At 38.7% G+C, this 20,584-nt stretch overlaps 5 protein-coding genes across 5 annotated transcripts in view; all 5 read left to right on the top strand.

Annotated features, from left to right (window-relative positions):
• Window positions 1-574: 574 nt before the first annotated feature.
• On the top strand, window positions 575-2,103 carry uraha (urate (5-hydroxyiso-) hydrolase a). The gene is made up of 4 exons (XM_030726252.1): window positions 575-780; window positions 1,217-1,356; window positions 1,479-1,614; window positions 1,796-2,103. The coding sequence occupies exons 1-4, from the start codon at window positions 730-732 to the stop codon at window positions 1,883-1,885; spliced, it is 417 nt and encodes a 138-aa protein (XP_030582112.1). The 5' UTR covers window positions 575-729; the 3' UTR covers window positions 1,886-2,103.
• Window positions 2,104-2,620: 517 nt separating this feature from the next.
• On the top strand, window positions 2,621-7,755 carry pdcd5 (programmed cell death 5). The gene is made up of 6 exons (XM_030726443.1): window positions 2,621-2,805; window positions 4,758-4,795; window positions 5,291-5,352; window positions 5,494-5,585; window positions 6,706-6,777; window positions 6,865-7,755. Exons 1-6 carry the CDS (start codon window positions 2,740-2,742, stop codon window positions 6,910-6,912), a joined length of 378 nt encoding a protein of 125 aa, XP_030582303.1. The 5' UTR covers window positions 2,621-2,739; the 3' UTR covers window positions 6,913-7,755.
• A 1,184-nt stretch (window positions 7,756-8,939) lies between these two features.
• mvda (mevalonate (diphospho) decarboxylase a) lies at window positions 8,940-15,040 on the top strand. Its single transcript, XM_030725996.1, has 10 exons — window positions 8,940-9,132; window positions 9,300-9,370; window positions 10,645-10,759; window positions 10,867-11,013; window positions 11,118-11,317; window positions 11,485-11,559; window positions 11,701-11,919; window positions 13,009-13,124; window positions 13,928-14,036; window positions 14,436-15,040. Exons 1-10 carry the CDS (start codon window positions 9,057-9,059, stop codon window positions 14,514-14,516), a joined length of 1,209 nt encoding a protein of 402 aa, XP_030581856.1. The 5' UTR covers window positions 8,940-9,056; the 3' UTR covers window positions 14,517-15,040.
• A 301-nt stretch (window positions 15,041-15,341) lies between these two features.
• cyba (cytochrome b-245, alpha polypeptide) lies at window positions 15,342-18,916 on the top strand. Its single transcript, XM_030726004.1, has 6 exons — window positions 15,342-15,572; window positions 15,814-15,883; window positions 17,067-17,141; window positions 17,247-17,330; window positions 17,449-17,530; window positions 17,938-18,916. The coding sequence occupies exons 1-6, from the start codon at window positions 15,515-15,517 to the stop codon at window positions 18,124-18,126; spliced, it is 558 nt and encodes a 185-aa protein (XP_030581864.1). The 5' UTR covers window positions 15,342-15,514; the 3' UTR covers window positions 18,127-18,916.
• Window positions 18,917-19,930: 1,014 nt separating this feature from the next.
• tcf25 (TCF25 ribosome quality control complex subunit) overlaps window positions 19,931-20,584 on the top strand; it is a 28,522-nt gene continuing 27,868 nt past the window's right edge. Inside the window, exon 1 of the mRNA XM_030722140.1 lies at window positions 19,931-20,277. Within this exon, the coding sequence (XP_030578000.1) occupies window positions 20,056-20,277 (222 nt within the window). The 5' untranslated portion in view covers window positions 19,931-20,055. The remainder of the gene's footprint in view (window positions 20,278-20,584) is intronic.

Below are 20,584 nucleotides of genomic sequence, written 5' to 3' on the forward strand. Positions count from 1 at the left end.
GTTTTGCTCTCTTATTTTCATCCATAATAATGTGACTGATTGATAAACAAGAAGGAAAAACAACTCAGACATGAGATGAAGACATGAAATGTAGCCAAATTAGACAGCCTGGTGATTTTTTTTGTGATAAATGATGCATATTAACAACATTGCTGCCTTGGCCTCGTAATGTCAGCATGTACCCAGTGATACAGTTTGATATGTAAACATCAGGAAAAAAAACTGCATTGCTAATGAGTCACTATTATAAAATCTGATACAAAGCAATAATATGAGTGAGCGCTCATATTTGGCAACTTTATACTGAACTCTGGGACTCAAATTTTCTTACAGTTGGAGGTAAGGGGTGAGTGATTGATGTCATGTAAATTTGTGAATTTTTTTTTGTGTGTGTGAAATTCAAGCAAGAAGAACATATGATTATAAAACAGAGTTTGTTACTTTTAATGCCCTTCATTGTGCTAATCTGCTTGCCCCCAGAGGAACCCACTTTAATCATTCAAGTTCAAAGTGCTGAAAACAAAGTGTGACAGAAGGAGCTCTTGCATAACTAGCCTGCTGTTGACGAAAAAGATAAGCGCATGTGTGCTGAATGCCGTACTGGAGGACAGTGTGCAGAACTTTGTGTGGGTTTTTTTTAATAAAAATCTGAAGCTGTTACATATACCATAAAATTACATTACTCGGTCAAATCTGCAAACTTAGGTTAGCTTTTATTCATCAGTGCACATGAGTGCATCCAGGCTGAAGCAACTGAAGAGTCAGATTCTGCCTGATAAGGTAAGGACAACATTTCAAGAAATGCATGATAAAAGTGAAGATTTGTGATTAAAAATAGAGTGATGCAGCATTATATATTTGATACATTGTCATATACTGTAATTTATGGCTGAGGTGACAGTAGTTTTAGTCAATAGTCTAGTATCTAAAATAACAAACTATGTTATTTTATTTAATTATTAAACACGTACCTGTCCCAAATTTAAACCTAAGATTGTGACATGGTTGCTGTCTGAAAACTGCCAAAGATAATTAAACATTGTGAGAACTCAGTGGTGCTTTAAGTAAAACTACACTGACATCAATATCTAATTTACAAAAAGAGTAGGTGTGGATTTTATTAGATTTTTTAAATATGGTATCTTTATTTTAGGGTTAAATATGATTCCTTCATATAAAGCTGCTCTGCTTAACGTCCTATTTCCTCGGTCTGTAGCTCATAGCAATGGCTGGATCGCCCAGTCCTCTGACCACACATGTGCTGAACACTGCAATGGGTGTCCCCGGATCAAATATGTCCCTCAGCCTTTATCGCCAAGACCCCTCCACTAACGCCTGGAATTTAATTACCACTGGGTAATAACCTGGAAAAATAAAACTGTATCACCAAGTAGCCTGTAAATATTTGAAAATCTCAAAGACTGCTGGAAAATTCACATCTTTGTGCAAAGCTCTTCAATCTTATGTTGTTTGAACAGGACCACTAATGATGACGGACGCTGCCCAGGACTTATCACAAAGCAATCATTTACATCTGGTGTGTACAAAATGCATTTTGAGACTGCTCAGTACTGGGCGAGTATGGGAGAGACCTGCTTTTACCCCCATGTTGAGGTGAGAAAAGGCTTAAAGCGGAATGTGTTGATATCTTACCATCCTCTGCTGTCAGTGCTTAAATTGCCTGTAGTGTCAACACCTTTTTTTCAGACTAGATCAGCAAATTTGAAACCCAATTAAAGCTGTTGTATGCACTTGAATATTAATCTTGTAATGTTTGGTTGTTTGATTTTTGCAGATTGTCTTCACTATAAATGACCCAGGGCAAAAGTACCATATCCCCCTGCTTCTGAGTCGTTTCTCTTACAGTACATACAGAGGGAGCTAGAGATCAAGTAAGAAGAACCTCCTGAGACAATTCCATCTATCAGCTGTTTGACACAACAGAGGCAGAGAGAACTCCACCAACAATGTCCATGATAGCACCAAGTGAACTGTTGCACATATTGGCAAGGCATAATACTCCATTTCCATTTCACATTTTGTTTTTCATATACTCTGTGCTTTAGTCTACCATAACAACTATTGCAAACTGTTATTTTAAGATGTGCAATATCTCAACTATTAAATAAGTTTGCATCTGCCTAAATCACCATCAGTATTTTATTCAAAGTGAAACACGAGTGTGCACATCAATAAATAATTTATATTACATGTGCACTGTCCCTAAACGAAATTAGCCTAAAAACATCATACAACTGACTATAAGATACACTTAAGCTTTGCATATATTTCTCTTTAGAAATATTTCTTCCAGTATTGTCTCTCTGAAGTCTAAGTCATCATTGTCATCATCAGTGAAACCAAAACTCTGTCCTAACCTTGTATTTTAGAGAAAGTGAAAACGGATTTCATGGGAAAACGATTTAGTGATTGCCAAGACTTGGGAGAATAATAATAATTAAAAAAAAAAAAAAACATATTCTAATTGTATAGGTTCAGGAGTAGGATTTGGTGGTCATCAATTTTTAGATTATTAGAGGAATAATACAACACATGCCTGTGCGAGCCTGACTCTGTGATTGATTGATCTAGTCTGCTGGATCTGTTTTTCTGACGTCGACTGTCCTCGCCTTAGTTAGGTAGGGCCTAGCCTCTGATAGGAGTTTACTGTGCGTTTTACAGCGATACCCCATCCCGGTGAAGTTTTGACTTTTAAGTCAATTTTACTGTCATAAAAAAATGGCAGACGACGAATTAGAGGCGATTAGGCGGCAGAGAATGGCGGAGCTACAGGCAAAACACGGGGTAAGGACTGAGCAGCGGCTGGAAAGCGTGGTTTCACCCGCCTTATAAGGAGATGCTGAGTTCAGTATGATGCTAGCTAGTAGTGTAGCTAAAACAAAAAAACACCACAACTCACCTTATTTAACTCTCATTCAAGGGATATACACAGCTCACTCATGAGACACATGCTTTGCCCAAATGACGCGTATTTGTGTCCGCAGTCAGCTGTGTTTGCTAACATTACCACGGAGCTAGCTTCGTGTCAGTCAGCGCACACCCCTCTGAAAATCAAACGCTGGCTTGCTGGACCAAAACTGAACGATTTTTTTTTTTGACATACCACTAATTGAGTGATGGTTGTGGTTCAAAGGTTTTTCAGAAAGCCTTTTTTTTTTTTTTTTTTAAATCTAAAGTTTGAAATAAGCACAACATGTGGTCGCTGAACTGTTAGTAGCTTTAATACATTGTCATATGTCAGCAATACTTATTTACACCGAAGCAAATACGTATTGCGGTGCAGACATTAAATAGTCAGCACTGTGCTGGCTGTTTAACCTGGAGTAAGGATATTATTTTTGAAAATAGTTATACACTGAAAAACGGATGTTCTTCTATCATGTGACTGAAAAATCCAGTTATTATTGGACTTTAATGCTGAGGGTTCATGATGCATAATTCACCTGCAATAATTCAAAGGAACTTTTCAGTAAATGTGCCTAAAATGTACCATATGGGTTTTGTTTGTGTGTGGACAACAACGTGTTATACAACAGTCTGGCTTTAGTCAAGTCGGTTCAAGTCAAGTTTATTTATATAGCACATTTAAAACAACAATGTTGACCAAAGTGCTGCACATTAAAATATATAGCCCCAAGAACTACACACAAATAAAAACAACATTAAAAGACAATAAATAACATAAAATAAATAAATACTTTTTTTTTTTAAATCATAAAAAGCAATCATATAAAAGGAGGTAGCACTGCAGTCAAATGCCAAGGAAAAGAAATGTGTTTTTAGTAAAGATTTAAATCTGTGTATCATCTGAGCTGTGTGGATATGGAGAGGTAGATCAAAGCTCGATCACCTCTCTGTTTTAATCTAGTTTTAGGCCTCTTTAAGAGCGGCTGGTTAGATGACCTCAAAGCTCTTACAGGGATGTGACTGTGAAGCAGCTCAGACAAATAAAAAGGGGCCAGTCCATTGAAAGCTTTAAAAGTAAGCAATAAAATCTTAAAATCTATTCTTAAATGGACAGGGAGCCAGTGAAGGGATGACAGGGCTGGGGTAATGTGTTCATGCTTTTTTATAGCAGTTCAAAGACGTGCTGCCACATTCTGGACTACCTGAATGCAGCACCTACCTTTAATTGGCACAGAACAAAGAGTACTGGACCTACTTTCATTGTCTAGAGGACATCCTTTTTTATTTTTTCTTTCCAATTTGTGAAATCCACTTTTATAAACACAACTGGATTAAAAGATAAAACTGTATGCACATTATGCTATCCACAAATATTTAGATATAGCTGATATATCTATACAGACAATACCAGTTATACTTCCAAGATGACATTATGATTTAACTAAAATATAATTTTAAAGAACTTGAAAACAAATAAAGAGATTGCTCCTATTTTCTTCTTGTGTTGTCAAACCTGGTCTCCCTGTTAAGTATCACTTGTGAACACATACCTACTACCTTGATAATGGCTAGTGCCCAATGTCTGGTCTCTATATGAAGTTATTTTTTGCATGCAAACACTGCATACTAGTTTGAAATACAAACAAATTTGAGTTTCATCAAACAACATTTTAACAGTGATAAGTTAGTTTGACCCAGTTTTCTCCATTACCAACTTTAAAGGACTGTTGGATGGAATAAAATCCCTGTCCTTATTAAGATTATCCTCCAATTAGCTGAATGCACAAAAAAAAATTGATATGTAACAGTGCTGACCTATATTCTTTCAGGAAGGTAATAATCAGCAAGCAGAAGAGGCCAAACAAAGGTAAGATGTGTAATTCATAAGAAAGTACAGGCACAGAATTTTTCTTTTATTATTTTAAAGGACTTTTAAAGGTCTATTTCATATTCTAATTCACTTCAAAGAACATTTGTGTATCTACAAACCACGGTGGGATTACTATAGAATATAATTAAAAACTTAGTTGTAAACACTATGAATATATAAATATTTGATGAGACTGATTGTTATTAATAGCACACCTTTTTTTGTACTTGCCAGACTCCTTTAAACCAAAATGTTTCCAGACAGCAGAATTGGTTTTACCTTTCTTGTTGACTTGTTGATCTTGAGAAACCATAAATGTAAATGAGTATAAATTTAGATTATTTGTGCAATCCTGTAGTAAATATCAAAACTGTCAGTGTACTTGGCCACCCTAGTGTTCTTACCGCTTGATTGTTTATTAAATGTATTATTTTTTTAGCTGGTCTCAGTTGACCAATATAAAGTTTTTTTGTTTGTTTGTTTTTATTACAGAGAAACTGAAATGAGGAACTCCATATTGGCTCAAGTTCTAGACCAGTCTGCCCGTGCTAGATGTAAGTGTGGTCTAATATTTATCTTTCAGCCCAATGAAGCTCCCCTTTGGAAATTAATGTTGCTGTCTCTTGTTTATTCATTTATTTATTTGGTTTGTTTTGGGGGGGGGGGGGGGGGTTTGTTTGTTTGTTTGTTTTTAGTGAGCAATCTTGCTTTGGTGAAACCAGAAAAGGCAAATGCAGTTGAAAACTATCTCATTCAAATGGCTCGTTTTGGAAAGTTGGGAGGAAAGGTAAGAAAAAGTACAGTCATGTGAAGGGGAAGAAAAAAAAAAAAGGGTTCACAGCACTCTATGCAGTCCTGTGAAAAACTAAGTGCATCCCATGTTTCAGTAGCTTGTAGAACCACTTTTAGCAGCAACAACTTGAAGTAATCATTTTCTCACATCGCTGTGGAGGTCCCACCACAGCATTTCAATCAGGTTGAGGTCTGGACTTTGACTGAACCATTGCAACATCTTGATTCTTTTCTTTTTCAGTCATTCTGTTGTAGACTTGCTGCTGTGCTTGGATCATTGTCCTGTTGCATGACCCAAGTTTGGCCCAGCTTTAGCTGTTGGACAGATTTGGCATTAGAATACTTTGGTACACAGAGGAGTTCATGGTCAACTCAGTGGCTGTAAGGTGCCCAGGCCCTGTGGCTGCAAAACAAACCCAAATTGTCACTCACCCACCAGTTTCTTGACAGTTGGTATGAGGTGCTTGTGCTGATACACTGTGCTTTATTTTTTGCCAAATGTGGCGCTGTGCATTATGGCTAAATATTTCCATTTATTCATATGTCCAAAGCACATTTTTCCAGAAGTCTTGTGTTTTTTTTTTTCCAGATGCAACCTAAAACCTAAGCCATTCTTTGTAGAGAGAATAGGCTTTCTCCTGGCAAACATCCAAATAAGCTGTACTTGTTCAATCTTTTACCGTCATGAAGTTTTAAACTTAACATCCTAACTGAGGCCCGTAGAGTCTGAGATGTAGCTCTTGGGTTTTTTGCATTTTCTCTTGAGTATTGCACAGTCCAACCTTGGGGTGAATTTGCTGGAAAGATTGTAGCACTGTATTAATACACCTGAATGTTCCAGACCAGCAAACTGTCAAAACAGAGGTGCTCACACTTTCTGATCATCATTTAATCATGTGCATTTTATCAGCAGCACCTGGCTGCTCCTTACCCTCTTAATTCCTACGAAAGCAGTGACAGTATACTCAGTTTATCACAGGACTCTATGAAGTCCCATGAAAACTTTTTTTTTTTTTCCCCCACATGACTTTAACCTTGAATGTTTCTAGCACTGTATGTTGTGGGGATTCTGCTACATGCCAGAAAAGCAATGAACAAATTTCCTCTCTTGTCAGATTACAGAGTCAGGCTTGATCGAGATCCTAGAGAAAGTCAGTCAACAAACAGAGAAAAAAACGACGGTTACAGTAAGTTTCTCTGAAATGTCACATATATTTTGATATTTTTTTCTGTCATTTATCCGTATTGCATTTCTAATATACTGTACCTGACAGTTCAACAGACGGAGGGTGATGGACTCAGATGATGAGGATGACTATTAACTTTAAACAGGATCCCTGGAATGAGCAAAGAAATCGGAGCAGTTGACATGCTTTGCTGGGACTCTGACAGGATTTTTGACTAGTGTGTTCCTGTTAGCTAAATCCTGGAATACTACACTAGCTTCTGGAAACTACCAACCAAGATGGAAGACAAGGACATTTGATACTGCAGCATTTGGTGGGGGGAGGGTGATCCACCCAATGACAAGATTAAGATTTTCTTTTGTAAACTCTTCAGTCAAGTTGCTACAAATTTGTACTGCTTGTCTGACAGCTTATAGCACTGTTTGGCTCTGCTAGTTCTTCTCAGTAGTTAGTTTTCCCCCTTTATTTTCACTATGATTCATGTATTTTCTTCAAACATAAGAACCTAGATAAGATGCTGAACGTACTGATCTGTTCTTTAAATCCAATATAGGCTACCATCCCACTACCTTTGGATGTTACTGTAGGATTCTTGTTGCTGATATGTACCATGAAGGTTTACATATAAATTAAATGAGCCTTAAAATTAAATGTTTTTTTTTTCCTTATTAGCAGATTATTTCTAAACTATCCTTTATCATTTAAAAGATTATTATTATTTTTTTTTTTTTAGAAAGCTTCCACTTGGAATATAACACAAATTATATTCCAGTGATTTCAACACAAAATATCACATCAGTACACAGTAATCTCACCATCATACAAAGGTAGACAGTTAATGTTTGGATGAGTTGACTCTTTACTTTTTTTCCCCCTGAACAAATTGTTTCACATTTTGAGTTTCATTTCAGAAGCTGGAGTTAACAGACTGCCAAATGTATCCAACTACTTTTGAAATAAAATGCATGACCAGAGAAATGTGTTTTATATTAATATACTTTATCATCTCTAAGAAAGTATTTGGCATGTCCACTAACATGAGAATTATGTAATAAGCAAGGTGTTTAATGATGCAAAGTAATTAACCAAAGGAAGGGGTGTCACCAGTTGCAGAACTTTTTTAGGGAAAGGCTTTGCTTATTTCAGTAATATGATACCAAATCACATTCTGCAAGTGTTACAAAGCATGGCTGTGTAGAGTCAGAGTACTAAACAGACCCATCTGAAATCCAAACCTCTCAGCCAATAGTGACGTTTGGCACATAATGGGGGGAAAAATGGTCTCCTCAGACCGAGGAGTTCAGTCATTCAGGAGGGGCACAGAGTAGAGCTGCTGCTCCTCCACAGCAAAAGGAGCCAGCTGAGGTGGTTCAGGCATCTTGACTAGGATACCTCCTGAATGAGGTCTTCCGGGCATGTCCTACTGGGAGGAGGACCCAGGACATGCTGGAGAGATTACAACTCTTGGGTGGCCTGGGAGTGCCTCAATATTCAGGACTGGGCTTCTCTGCTTAGGCTGCTACCCCTGTGACCCTACCTCAGATAAACAGCAGAAGATGGGTATGGATGGTCTCCTGAGTTCTGAAATAAAATATCAAAATAGATTTTTTTTATGCTTATTTTAAAAACATTTCAATTATGAGAATCATTATGATTTGTTTATTTTATATTTAAATATTTTATATTTAAAATTATTTATTTGCATTTTATGCAATGTTCTAACTTATTTGGAAACAGGGTTAGTTGTCTAAAGTCAGTGTGGTCACCATACGGACAGAACTGCCTTCATGGATATCAGTACCAATACTGATGTACAGTATACGAAAGCATTTGACGTACTACAACACATTTATGTTAGTACCGTAACTGAGAACCTTTGTCCACAACTGAATCATGCAGTTGTGCTATTAACAGTAACTTGTCTTTATTTGCTTTTCCTGAGCAATTATCAAGACTTTCTAATTCATAAATATAATGTATTGACTTGAATAAACCCTACCCCTGGTGACAGGGGTCTGGGTTGGTCTCTCCTTGCCTCATTTTCACACGACCGTGGTCAGATGATCTCTCATTGGCTATTTAGACTTCAGTACAACCAGCTCTACTCTAATTGGTTGGCAGATTAGTCACATGTTATCCCTAACCAATCGGGTGAACCTGCTCGGAAACGCAACAGTAAGATTCAAGCAGCCATGCTGAACTTGCTAAACACAACTGGAGTGTTTTACAGTGTGTTTAAAATATCCAGGTAGTTTTAGCATTGGTTTATATGCAGAGCCATGCCGGAGGACAGGATTGACCAGCTACATATAGTTACATGTACCGCTCCCGTGAATATAGCTGTCATTAAATACTGTAAGTATCACCTCGACTTGTGTTTAAGTTAGCAATGTTTGTTTTGGACTCAACGGAAACTGACTAGACGGTAAATATTGGCCGTCAAAGTGATTGAATTATTATCCTAATGTCAGTCTGATGATACCTCAGTTGTGCACTCCGTGTAAAGCTTTTTTACTTTTCAGGGGGGAAGAGAAATGAAGACTTAATTCTACCCATTAACTCATCTTTGAGCGTCACATTGCATCAAGACCAGGTATGTTAGAACGATATTCTCATCATCTTATAAAGCCTGTGTCTATAGGAAAACACGCTTCCTTATATGGTCCTGTCTAGAGCTGCAAAATAACTACTGCTGTCTGCTGTAGTGCAGTTCTTTGCATTGTGAACTCAGTTATACAAAACTTTAACTGTCCACATCTATGTGATCTACTAAAGGAATATTGAAAAAAAAATGTAACAGTAACCACTAGAAGAAATCCTAACTCTGTTATTCAGATTACAGACAAATGACATAACTTTTATATTGTCTCCACATAAATTGTGTTTTGTGCTTTTCACACGTCAGTATTTGGTGTTTCCACCTTTGCTCTTCAACACAGCCTGAACTCTCATACAGCTTTCTTGTCATTTTTTTAAGTAGTCTTCAGAAATAGTTCTCCAGGCTTTTTGAAGAACATTCAAAGCTCTTCTTTGGACATTGACTACCTTTTGCCAGTCCATGAGTGATAGTGTTAGAATTGTGTGTTTTTCGTTCCAGGTATACTTTTACTGTGTTGAGATCATTTCTGATGAGGCTTCAACAAACAGTAGATAGATCAACTGGATTTTTGCTGGATTTTTTTTTTCCTGTTACTTAATGATGTGACTTTCAGATGCTGTTCATCTGCTGTAGATAGTTTTTTAGGCCTGCCACTTCTTTTTGTCCTCCACTTGTCCAGTTCCCTCAGATTCTTTAAGGGCACAGTGTATATCATGCCAAGTTTTCCGCTAATAGCTTTTTGGGAACCACCTTGTCAGTGATAATACTATTTTATGCCTGTCAAACTGTTATCTTTGACATTTTTCATAGATTTAACTAAAGAAATGGAAGCAAATATGTTTTTGCAACAGGCTGAAAAATACTAAAGTGCCTAAAGATACTATTTAAATTTGTTCTTCACTACATTGTCTGTTATGTGAAGACACAACACTGGATCATTCATTGAGTTAGATGCCTTTTTTATGCTTGAATGATTTACAGGTCAGTGTTAGGTGGTTTAACAAACAAAAGAAAAACTGTCCCCTGAAAATGGTCAGGCACAAGGATTGGACTAAAAATAAGTGAAAAATCAGCCAATGTCCAAAGAAAAACTTTGAAAGACCTTCAAAAACCCTGGAGAACAATTGCTCATAAACACTTGAAAAAATTACACGAGAGGCTGGCTCCTTGGAAACAAGATAAAATGAAAAGGGGGTGGCTCAAGACTTTTGCACAGCACTGTAAATACAGTTTGATATGGACATACCTTAATTTCTTCTTCTGTTCAGCTGAAAACAACCACAACAGTTGCAACCAGCAGATCATTTCAGGAGGATCGAATATGGCTCAACGGCAAAGAGGAGGATGTAACCCATCCCAGACTACAGTCCTGTCTGAGAGAGAGTGAGTGTTATTATTTTTTAAATCTTAAAATCTTAAAGTGGACAGAAAACAGATGCATACTGTTATGTGATTTTATTTATTTATTTATTTTTGTGCTCTATTTTAAGTTCGAAGATTGGCACGGAAGAGGCGGAATGATGGAGACCCTTGCATGGATTCAGCTGGTTTGTCCCAGAAAGTCCACATTTGCTCAGTTAACAACTTCCCCACTGCTGCTGGACTCGCCTCATCAGCAGCTGGATTTGCTTGTCTAGGTGAGACTGTCTGCTATGATGCACTTTTGCTAGCATCTGTATTTCCTAGTCCATTTTTCTCATGTCTGATATTGCTTCACTCGCTTGGCTCTTCTGTGGTGCAGTTTACACTCTGGCTCGGGTATTTGGAATAGAGGGAGAGTTGTCTGGGATTGCTCGTCAAGGCTCAGGCAGCGCATGCCGGAGCATTTATGGGGGTTTCGTCCAGTGGATCATGGGAAATAAAGAGGATGGGAAGGACAGTCTAGCCCAGCAGGTGGAGCCAGAGACTCACTGGCCTGAGCTCAGAATCCTTGTACTAGTGGTAGGTCTGGCTGTGTGTATATGAGTGCGACTGAGTCAAAATAAGAACAAAAGGCCTGATGTGGGACAGTAATGTGCTATTAAATTTGTGCTTGTGGAGAAAATGACTTTAGTAATCCAGGAATGTGAAAGTTACAACAGGTTTAATTTAATGCACTTTTGTCACAGGCCAGTGCAGAGCGGAAGCCAGTAGGCAGCACCTCTGGAATGCAAACCAGTGTAAAAACAAGCTGCCTATTAAAGGTACTTTGTCCGCCTTACACACACACACACACACACACACACACACACACACACATAGATGCTATACTCTGATTTTAAAAGTTTTCCTTAAATTTTTTTTTTTTAGTTATGTGTGTGTCTGTTTTTTGTGTGTCTGCATAGCACCGTGCTGAGTCTGTTGTCCCAGGCCGAATGGTAAAGATGATTGAAGCAATACGAAAAAAGGACTTTGCTGCATTTGGTGAACTAACCATGCAGGATAGTAACCAGTTCCATGCCACCTGCCTTGACACGTACCCGCCTATCTTCTACCTCAATCATGTGTCTCAACAGATCATCAGCTTGGTCCATCGTTATAACAAGCATTACGGGGAGACAAGGGTGAGCAGCTGCTCAGTGGTGCTGCAGAGGAAATATCAGTGCAGCAGATTTCATTCATTTATACAAATTTGTGTTTACCTTAATTTAATTACATTTTATTGCATTTGTATGCATGACCAACCATTGTTTGTTTTTTTTTTTGGGGGGGGGGGGGTTCTGCTTATCCAACTTGGGGTCACAGGGTGGGTGGAGCCTATCCCAGCTGACATAGGGGAAGGGTTTGGGTACACCCTGGACAGGTTGCCAGACTATCACATAACACCATACCATACTGTCAAAAAAAAAGGAAGAAAACTTAAGTTTCTTATAGATTAAAATAAACTTGCCCTTTGCAGCACTGTGTTTGAAGTTGGGGCGGCGCGGTGGTTACCATTGCTGCCTCACAATTGGAATACCATCTGGAAGGCCTGGGTTCGATTCCACCTTGTCCCAGGCCCCTCCCTCCCTCTCTCTCTGTGTGGAGTTTACATGTTCTCCCTGTGTCTGTGTGGGTTTTCCACAGTCCAAAGACATGCACTTACTGGGGTTAGGTTAATTGGAAACTCTAAATTGCCCATAGGTGTGAATGAGAGCATGAATGTGAGTGTGGATGTTGTCTGTCTCTCTGTGTTGGCCCTGCGACAGGCTGGCGACCTGTCCAGGGTGTACCCTGCCTCTCGCCCTGTGTAAGATGGGATAGGCTCCAGCCCCACCCCCCCCACCCCCACGACCTTGAACAGGATAAGAGGAGGGATGGATAAAATACAGTTTTAAAAAAAATTATTGGAAGTCATGTCAGTCAATTAATTATTTTAAATTAATGGAGCTGAAATATGCTGAGCTACAGATGTACATCAAGTACAGATTATATTCTGTCTTAATGTTTAAATCTTATATTAAAGTGCTTCAAACAGTATGTTTACTTTCATATCTTTCTTGTGAAGCACACATCCTTTTTTTCTTTGTCTTCTTGTTAATAATTTCTCAGTTCATGCAGCTGAATTTTTAACATGGTGTAATGAAGATGGGAAAGTTGAGGTGGTTTTAAATTGGAGAACGAGAAACTTGCACTCCTTAGGTGATGGTCACGTTGTGTTTATTATCTTGTAGGTGGCCTACACTTTTGATGCAGGGCCCAATGCTGTGATCTTCACTTTACAGCAGCATGTTCCTGAATTTGTGCAGGTGGTTCAACATTTCTTTCCCCCAGAAACCAACGGAGCAGAGTAAGTTGAAGGATGTTAGGCTCATTTGTTTAACTGCTAAAAGCTGTTAATCCTTTTGAAAAATAAAATTGGCATACACATATAGTTTATCTATGGTGGATTTAGAAAGTATTAGGACTTTTGAACTTAATATGAAACAGATAAAACAGACTTTGCCCATGAACCTACTCTGAAAACTGAAAGTAAAACTTGTTTTAGTTTGTTAAAAATCAAGAATAGAAATCTCTCCTTTTTAATGGTGTGCAAACCTTTTGTCATTGCACTCCAAATTGTGGTCAGGTGCATCCTGTTTGCTTTAATTATCTTTAGACATATGTCTACAGCTTGACTGTGGAAACTTGAATGATTTGAGCACAGCTTAACAAGGACTTGCCTAGAAGAATAGGCTAACTGCCTAAATCTAGATGTGCAAATCTTATGGAGAAAAGTCTATGGAGATCTGAAGCTGTAAATACTGCTAAATGGACTTCCACAAAGTTAATTATGTGTCTGAATAATATTGTATTTAAAAATTTTTAGTTTAGGATTTCTAATACATTTGCAAATGTTTCTAAGAAAATTTTTACTTGATCATAATCGGATGTAAAGTCTAGATCAATGAGCAGTGTAATGGCTACAAAAAATGTGGAAAAAGTTAAGTGGCCTGAGTACAGTTAGAATCCAGATAAATACAGAATTACAAATAGAAACATGGGTGCTTTAGACTCAGAATAAATGGCTGGATTGTACGTTTACACATTAAGATGTATTTGCTTTCAGTCCCTTTTGAAATGTGTCGCTGAGTGCTTCTTCCTCCTTTGCAGCTTCGTTCAGGGTCTTCCAGTCAACTGTGCTTCTCTTTCTGAGGAGCTAAAACAAAGTATTGGTCTGGAACCTGTCCCAAAAGGAATAAACTACATAATTAGTACCAAGGTATTCACGCATTTACCCACACAAGCAATTGCTCAAACTCAGTTCTTTTATAAGCTTACTTGAAACACTGAAAGATTTTTAGGTTTTAGATTTAAATATCTTGATCCGTCTAAACCGCACAATACACAGTGAAAAGGTGGAAGTGATGTGTCTGTCAGATTGCAAGAAAGGTTTAGACGTGTGTCTACATTTCCTCTTATGCTTTTACGAAACCTTGCCTTGCATTACTTCAGTTGAATAGGGTGCTGAAAGAGCACGAGAGTGACTTGAATCCTTGATCTCTGAATGCTTCATTTGAAAGGCTGAAATTTCTTAAGAGGCAAAATAAATCTATAAATTTGAAGCTGTGAGCAAAAGTAGGATAAATCTGTCATTTGATCTTTTTTAATTGCATTCAAGGCTGGACCAGGCCCTTGTGTTGTAAAGGATCCCACTCAGCACCTGCTTTCATCTGATGGTTTTCCCAAGAAAATGATGTGATTCCTGCTGCAGCCCTGAAGGAACATGTTCTATTGAGCAATAATGAAGCCAATTTGATTTAGTCACACATAACTTTTACAATTTTTACAAATCGCAGCAATACCAGACATCTTCCTCACCACTGCAGAAGCTGATATGCCTCCCTTTAAATATTAATCTGTCCTGTTGTGTTTCTACATTATCATTATGCCCTTGTGTTATTTCATAGCTTCAATCATTTCTGTGCATCTCCAGGTAGATGCTGTTTTGCAGGTATTAATGGATTCAGTTATAGATATGAGCATCTGCTCGACTCTCAGGCAGTAAACAAGTGGAAATTCTTGCAGTGAGGAATGTGCTGAGTCATGAACACTGTTCACCTCTGGAGCTAACCTAGTGTCCTCTGACCTGTCTGATCAAACTGTTGTGTGTACAGTTTTTTTGTTTTTTTTTGTTTCCTCTTCTTAATCACCATTTCTGATCAACAGTGTGTATTTTATTCATGTCCGTTTTATGGTGTGCAATAAAATATATTTTGATCAAGATTTTTTGTCTTTTGTCATTCCATCAAATTCAATGAAAAATCAATTCTCGGTAACTCGTAACTTTAATCGATGACAAACCTGATATAAAAGCTGCAGAGAGGACAGCAAATTGGGGCGGGGGGTCTTTGAAAAGATTCCAGTAACTTAACAATCACCGCTTATGTCAGAGCGCATATCTTTTATTATCTTGCACGTCCACGGACAGCATTTGATTTTTCATTTCCTTATTTCACCTGGCAAGAAGCCTTCAGCGCTTCCTGTTTCGCGGCAGTGGTGCGTTTTGTTTTGTTTTCCGGAAATGACGCCTGAAGTGGGGATTGGCTAAGGTAGAAGAAGCCCTGCCCCCTGGCCTGCCCGTCTGCACTCCTCAAATCTCGTAAATACATTTTCTTCCTTGTAGAATCAATCACAACCTTCGTGAATCTTCGCCGGAGGAGCTTCAGAACGCAGCAGAGGAGCTGTTAAGTGAACATAATGGGGAAGATCGAGTGGGCTATGTGGGCCAATGAGCAGGCTTTGGCGTCGGGTCTAAGTGAGTATAAAAAACTTTATTATTATTATGAAAAAAAATGGGAGGGGGGGGGGGGGGGGGGGGGGGAGTATTCGGGGATTTTCTTACAAATTATTGGCTAATTCGCTGACATGAGGGAATTGCACTTTTAGCTTCTCTAGTTTGTTTGCTGAGTATTTCTGGCAGTATAATAAAACTTAATTTCACATCTCTGTGCAGTCTGTTGGAGTATATTGTTTTAATCTTCCTGTTCTTTTTTCAGTTCTCCTCACAGGAGGAATTATAGGCGTTGCTGGACAGTTCAGAGGGTGGCAGTTTGCTGCTTATTCAGTGTATCCTTTATACTCTTGTCCCCCCGTCCCCCCTTGGGTAAATATGTCTGGGTTTGGTCTTATTTAGCCTTTATTTTATGTTATAAGAATAATAACATGTCATGTAAGATTGTAAGATGGGAGTAAACTCGGAAAAATGTCCAGATTAAAACTAATATAAAGTTAGGCTGCAGTATTTTAACCAAAACTATAATGCATACAGGAAGATGAAATACTTACAACATGTCAGTATGTTATTTTTAAACGTTACAATAGTGAAGCTCCTCAGCTAATATTAGGCTGCACCTTTGGCAGTCTGGTCTGTGTTGAAATGATAGAATAGATGATGTAATTCATCTATCCTCCAGCATGTCCTAAACAGACTCTGTTGGATTTTAAGTGTTGCGTTCAAGAAACCAGTCTGAGGTTTCATGGCGTGCTACCTGAGTGAAATGAGCTATTACACTGTGGTCATACAGGGACAGATATGCTCATAACAATACTCAGATTGGCTGTTACATTCAAATGATCCTGAAATGCTATCAATTCTTCTGCTGACATGCCAAATTGTTACCTCACCGCCTGAATGTTGCAGAAAGAGAGCCATCACCAGTCAGCCTGGCAACATTTTTCATGATTTTTGTCCAGTTTTTCTGAGCCCCTGCCCACTGTAGGCTCTGTTTCATTTTCCCAGCAGTACAAATTGCTCTCAGGATGGTCTAAAGCTGCCGAGGACCGACTGCTTTAAGGTTTGACAGATTCAGTGTTCAGAGATTTGAGTTATTGCTGCACCATTGCTAGATCAGTGCAGCCATTCCTCTCTGACCTCTGCTATCACAAGGTATTTTTGCATCACTATGGTTGAAGTTGTTTTTGTGTGTGTGTGTTTGGGGGGGGATTTTTGTTTTTGAACCATTCTCTCTAATCTAATTGTATTTAGTTCCTGCGTCATAATTGATTGAACTGGTGTTTATATTGACAAGCAGTTGAACCAGTGTTACTAATAAAGTGGCCATGAAGTGTATATGGTACATCACACAATATGTTAAGCACAATGATATGGCGAGTTAACGTAAAACTTGGCCATATGTTCTCTCATGTTATGGCTTTTTATATCTGTGAAGCACTGCGTGTGCTTGCTTTGAAAAGGTTGCATACAAATACAGAATGTTATTTTAAAGAAAACACCTTGACAGGTAACCAGTGCTGCTGGGGTGTTTGTGTGTCTGCTTGAATATCCCAGAGGCAAGAGGGCCAAGGGCACGAGTATGGAGAGAACGTAAGCAAATACTGTTCATTTTAATGTTTTTCTTTATATGTGCTGCACTTTAATGGATTTAAATTCTGTGATGGTCGCTCATTATTGTGTCTGATTTTCTCTCAGGGGCCAGTACTGCTTCACTGTGTGTGTAAAAGCTTTTGGACCACTGACAAGGAACTACTATGTCAGGGCATTTTTACATGCTGCGTGAGTTATCTCAGACAAACAGCATTCCCCTCGATCAGTCTCTCGAAGTATTAAGTATTGTGATTTGTATTTTTTTGTCATCAAAATCCTTTTGTTTTGTTTTTTTTTATTGTCTCAGTATCTGTGTACCTGGGGGTTTTATGCTTGCCACTGTTCTTGGATGTGTCTGCCTTGGCATAGCCAGCCTCATCTACCTCGCAGTAAGTTGGCATCTTTTATCATATTTTTCCTCCTGTCTAGTAAGTTAAATAACTTTGATAAAGTTGTTAACTGAAGCAAGAAGTGGCCAGTTGGTGGTAATAAGGAAACCGTAACAAGGAAGATATTGTTTCATTACTGACGCCTCTGTTGAGACACAGCCGTGTAGTTAGGAAATCTGAGCTGTAAGGGGTGTGACTGAATTCTTCTGCACCTCTAAATGTGGTTATGAAGCTTTCAGAGTCGCACTGTTTATTTTTCTATTTTATAAACTACTGTGATTGTAAAAGATAAACACCACTGTGAATAATCTTCCTGTTTTTCAGAACTGAGTAATAAGTTTTAGTCATGCTTAACTTAATCACTCACAAGCCACCCATTGTTGATTTGTCATCTTCTTGCTTTCTAGGCAGCAATCCGAGGGGAGCACTGGGAGCCCATTCTTCCACGGAAAGAGACCCGAAAGCCGGTTGGAGAGAGCATCAAGAATCCTCCTCAGAATCCACCACCAAGACCTCCTCCGGAGATGCGCAGGAAACAAGCAGGCGACCTGGAAAAAGCAGTTTATGACAATCCCATGCCTGTTACTGATGAGTAACCAGTATTCCTTCCCTTCAAAACCAGTTACAACAGAGTTTACTGGATTGTGTAACTCTGGATGAATAAACTTTTCTGAAATGTAGTTTTTTAGACTGGGCAGCATGTTAGATATATACCTCCTTACCTCAACTTGCAGAAAAATGTGAGGAATAAATGAAGGAAATGGGAAAGTTTTTTTTTTTAATCACCATCAAAAAGCAAAGAAAAAACAAATAGAATAGAAGCAGAATAGAAATGTAAGCCCTGTAGCTGCGAAGTGTTATCCACACTCAAATATTGTCAATTTAGAGGACTGTAGATACTTCTGTTTTAAGTTGTTCTGCATCAAAATAGTGTTCTTAACCCTTCCAAAAAGGCAACTGATCCCAGTGCTGTTTGATAGGATTAAATAGACCTTGATTTTCTTCTGCTTATCCAATTCAGGGTCGCGAGGGGGCTGGAGCCTATCCCAGCTGTCATAGGGCGAGAGGCAGGGCACACCCTGTACAGGTCACCAGTCTGTCGCAGGGCTAACACAGGCAGACAACCATTCACACTCACATTCACACCTATGGACAATTTAGAATCACCAATTAACCTAACCACCCTACCTGCATGTCTTCACACCGTGGGAGTAACCCAGAGAGAACACCTGGGGAGAACATGCAAACGCCAATCAGAAAGGCCCCGGCAAGATGGTGTATTCAAACCCACAACCTATGCTAACTACACGCCACCATGCAGCCTGTTTATTAATCTTTTTGTCTGTGATTATGATGTGTTGTAAATAAACTCCTTGTATCCTTTGACTCATTATGTGTCATAAGTGTGTTCTTCGTATCTGTATTCTACAAGCTTTCTCGGGTGAGTTATTTTAAGCAATGCAACTTCCCCATTTCACAAATGCACACTATTTCAATACATCAGAATTTCCCTTTCTCGCCACAGCTGTTTCTTTCTTCTTCTGCATTTTTTTTTTTTTTTGTCAGACTGCTATCCATTGTTGGCTTGTAATGGAAAAATATTCCTTTGCTTTTGGTGCTGGTTGTCAGACGAGTTCTGCACGTTGGAATTATTTCTTTTGTAACTTTGTTTAGTTTGTGTGTGCGTGTGTGTCACAGCTGACCTGTCAGGCAGTTATAGTTAACTCTGTAGATATCTGTTTATGAATTACGCACGCTGGCAGATGATAATCTATGGGTTCTGTGCTCCAGCATTTTAGTTTGGGGCCTAACACTAATGTACGGTACTTGTTGCATTTAAAATAGTTACTCCATCCATCCATCCATTCACTTCCGCTTATCCGCCTATCCCAGCTAAAATAGTTACTGTCTTGTTAATACTTATTTATATCTTGTAGTATAAGTTTTGTTCATGAAGTTTTATTTAGGTTAGGTCTGCCACCTCCTGCTCCGTGAGGGAAATGCAAACAGACTGTAAAAAGATGTTGTGCTGCATTACATTTTAATTAATCATTTATACACCAGTTATTACTGACTAATTGGGCACTTGGTCATTCAAATTATAAATTATAAACTATTATAAATTATAAACAGCTGAGCGCAATACTATAACTGCTTATACCACATGTTGTATTGTTTCATTAATTGCGACAGTTATTTAAATTGCATGGGCTTTATATGGCTTGGATTGTGTGTTCCCCACTATACTTATTTATCTCCTTCTTTCATATTCTATCTTGCTGCTTTGACTATTTCTTGCCCGCTCCTGTTTGCATATTGACCGTTTTATTTTTTATTATTGCATTTTCTCAGCTATCCAATGGAGGGCAGTGACGCACTCAGAAGCGCCGAACCATTTCGAAGAAGAAGAAAATGAAACCAATGGAATTCGCCCTCAGTTCATTGGTCTGCTGTGCCTGTCTGCTAGCAAAACAGCTGTTTTAATTGTTCATATTCAAGTGTATGTGACCCATGATTATTAGAGAATGTCTACCCGGGCTCTGCGAAGACTTAAAGGTAAACAGAGAGGCCAGGAGGCGTTGGACTTGGGAGATTTAACTTTGGGTGACAGCCCGGAGGAGCAAGCTGAGGCTGAAGAGGAGCAGCTGGACACGGCTAACGTTCCTCCTGCTTCTAACAAGAAAAGCAGCAGCCGAAAGGCAAAGAAAAGCAAGGCTCAGAAAAACTTCAGCAACATTTATGAGTTGGTAAGTTGACGGTGTAATTCACCACCTCGCGTTATGTTAGATGTTAAGTTTGACAAAAAGTTAGTGTCTGCGTCTTAGTGGCAGTTGTTTAGAGCTAGCTCTCTCTGGACTAGCCGTGTGACATGCTGCCCTGATGTCTGTCGCTTTAGAAAAAAGTAAGCTCTGTCTTTAGCCTTAAAGGGAGCACTGACAATAAAAGCTTCCTTTTTAAACTAACCTTTAAATTCTGGTCACAAACAGCAGATTGCACTTGGACCATCTTATCGATAGATGTCGGTGTGATTCTTCAGCAAAACGAATAAAATCT

Source organism: Archocentrus centrarchus, chromosome 3 (assembly GCF_007364275.1).
Source record: "Archocentrus centrarchus isolate MPI-CPG fArcCen1 chromosome 3, fArcCen1, whole genome shotgun sequence".
NCBI lineage: Eukaryota > Metazoa > Chordata > Actinopteri > Cichliformes > Cichlidae > Archocentrus > Archocentrus centrarchus.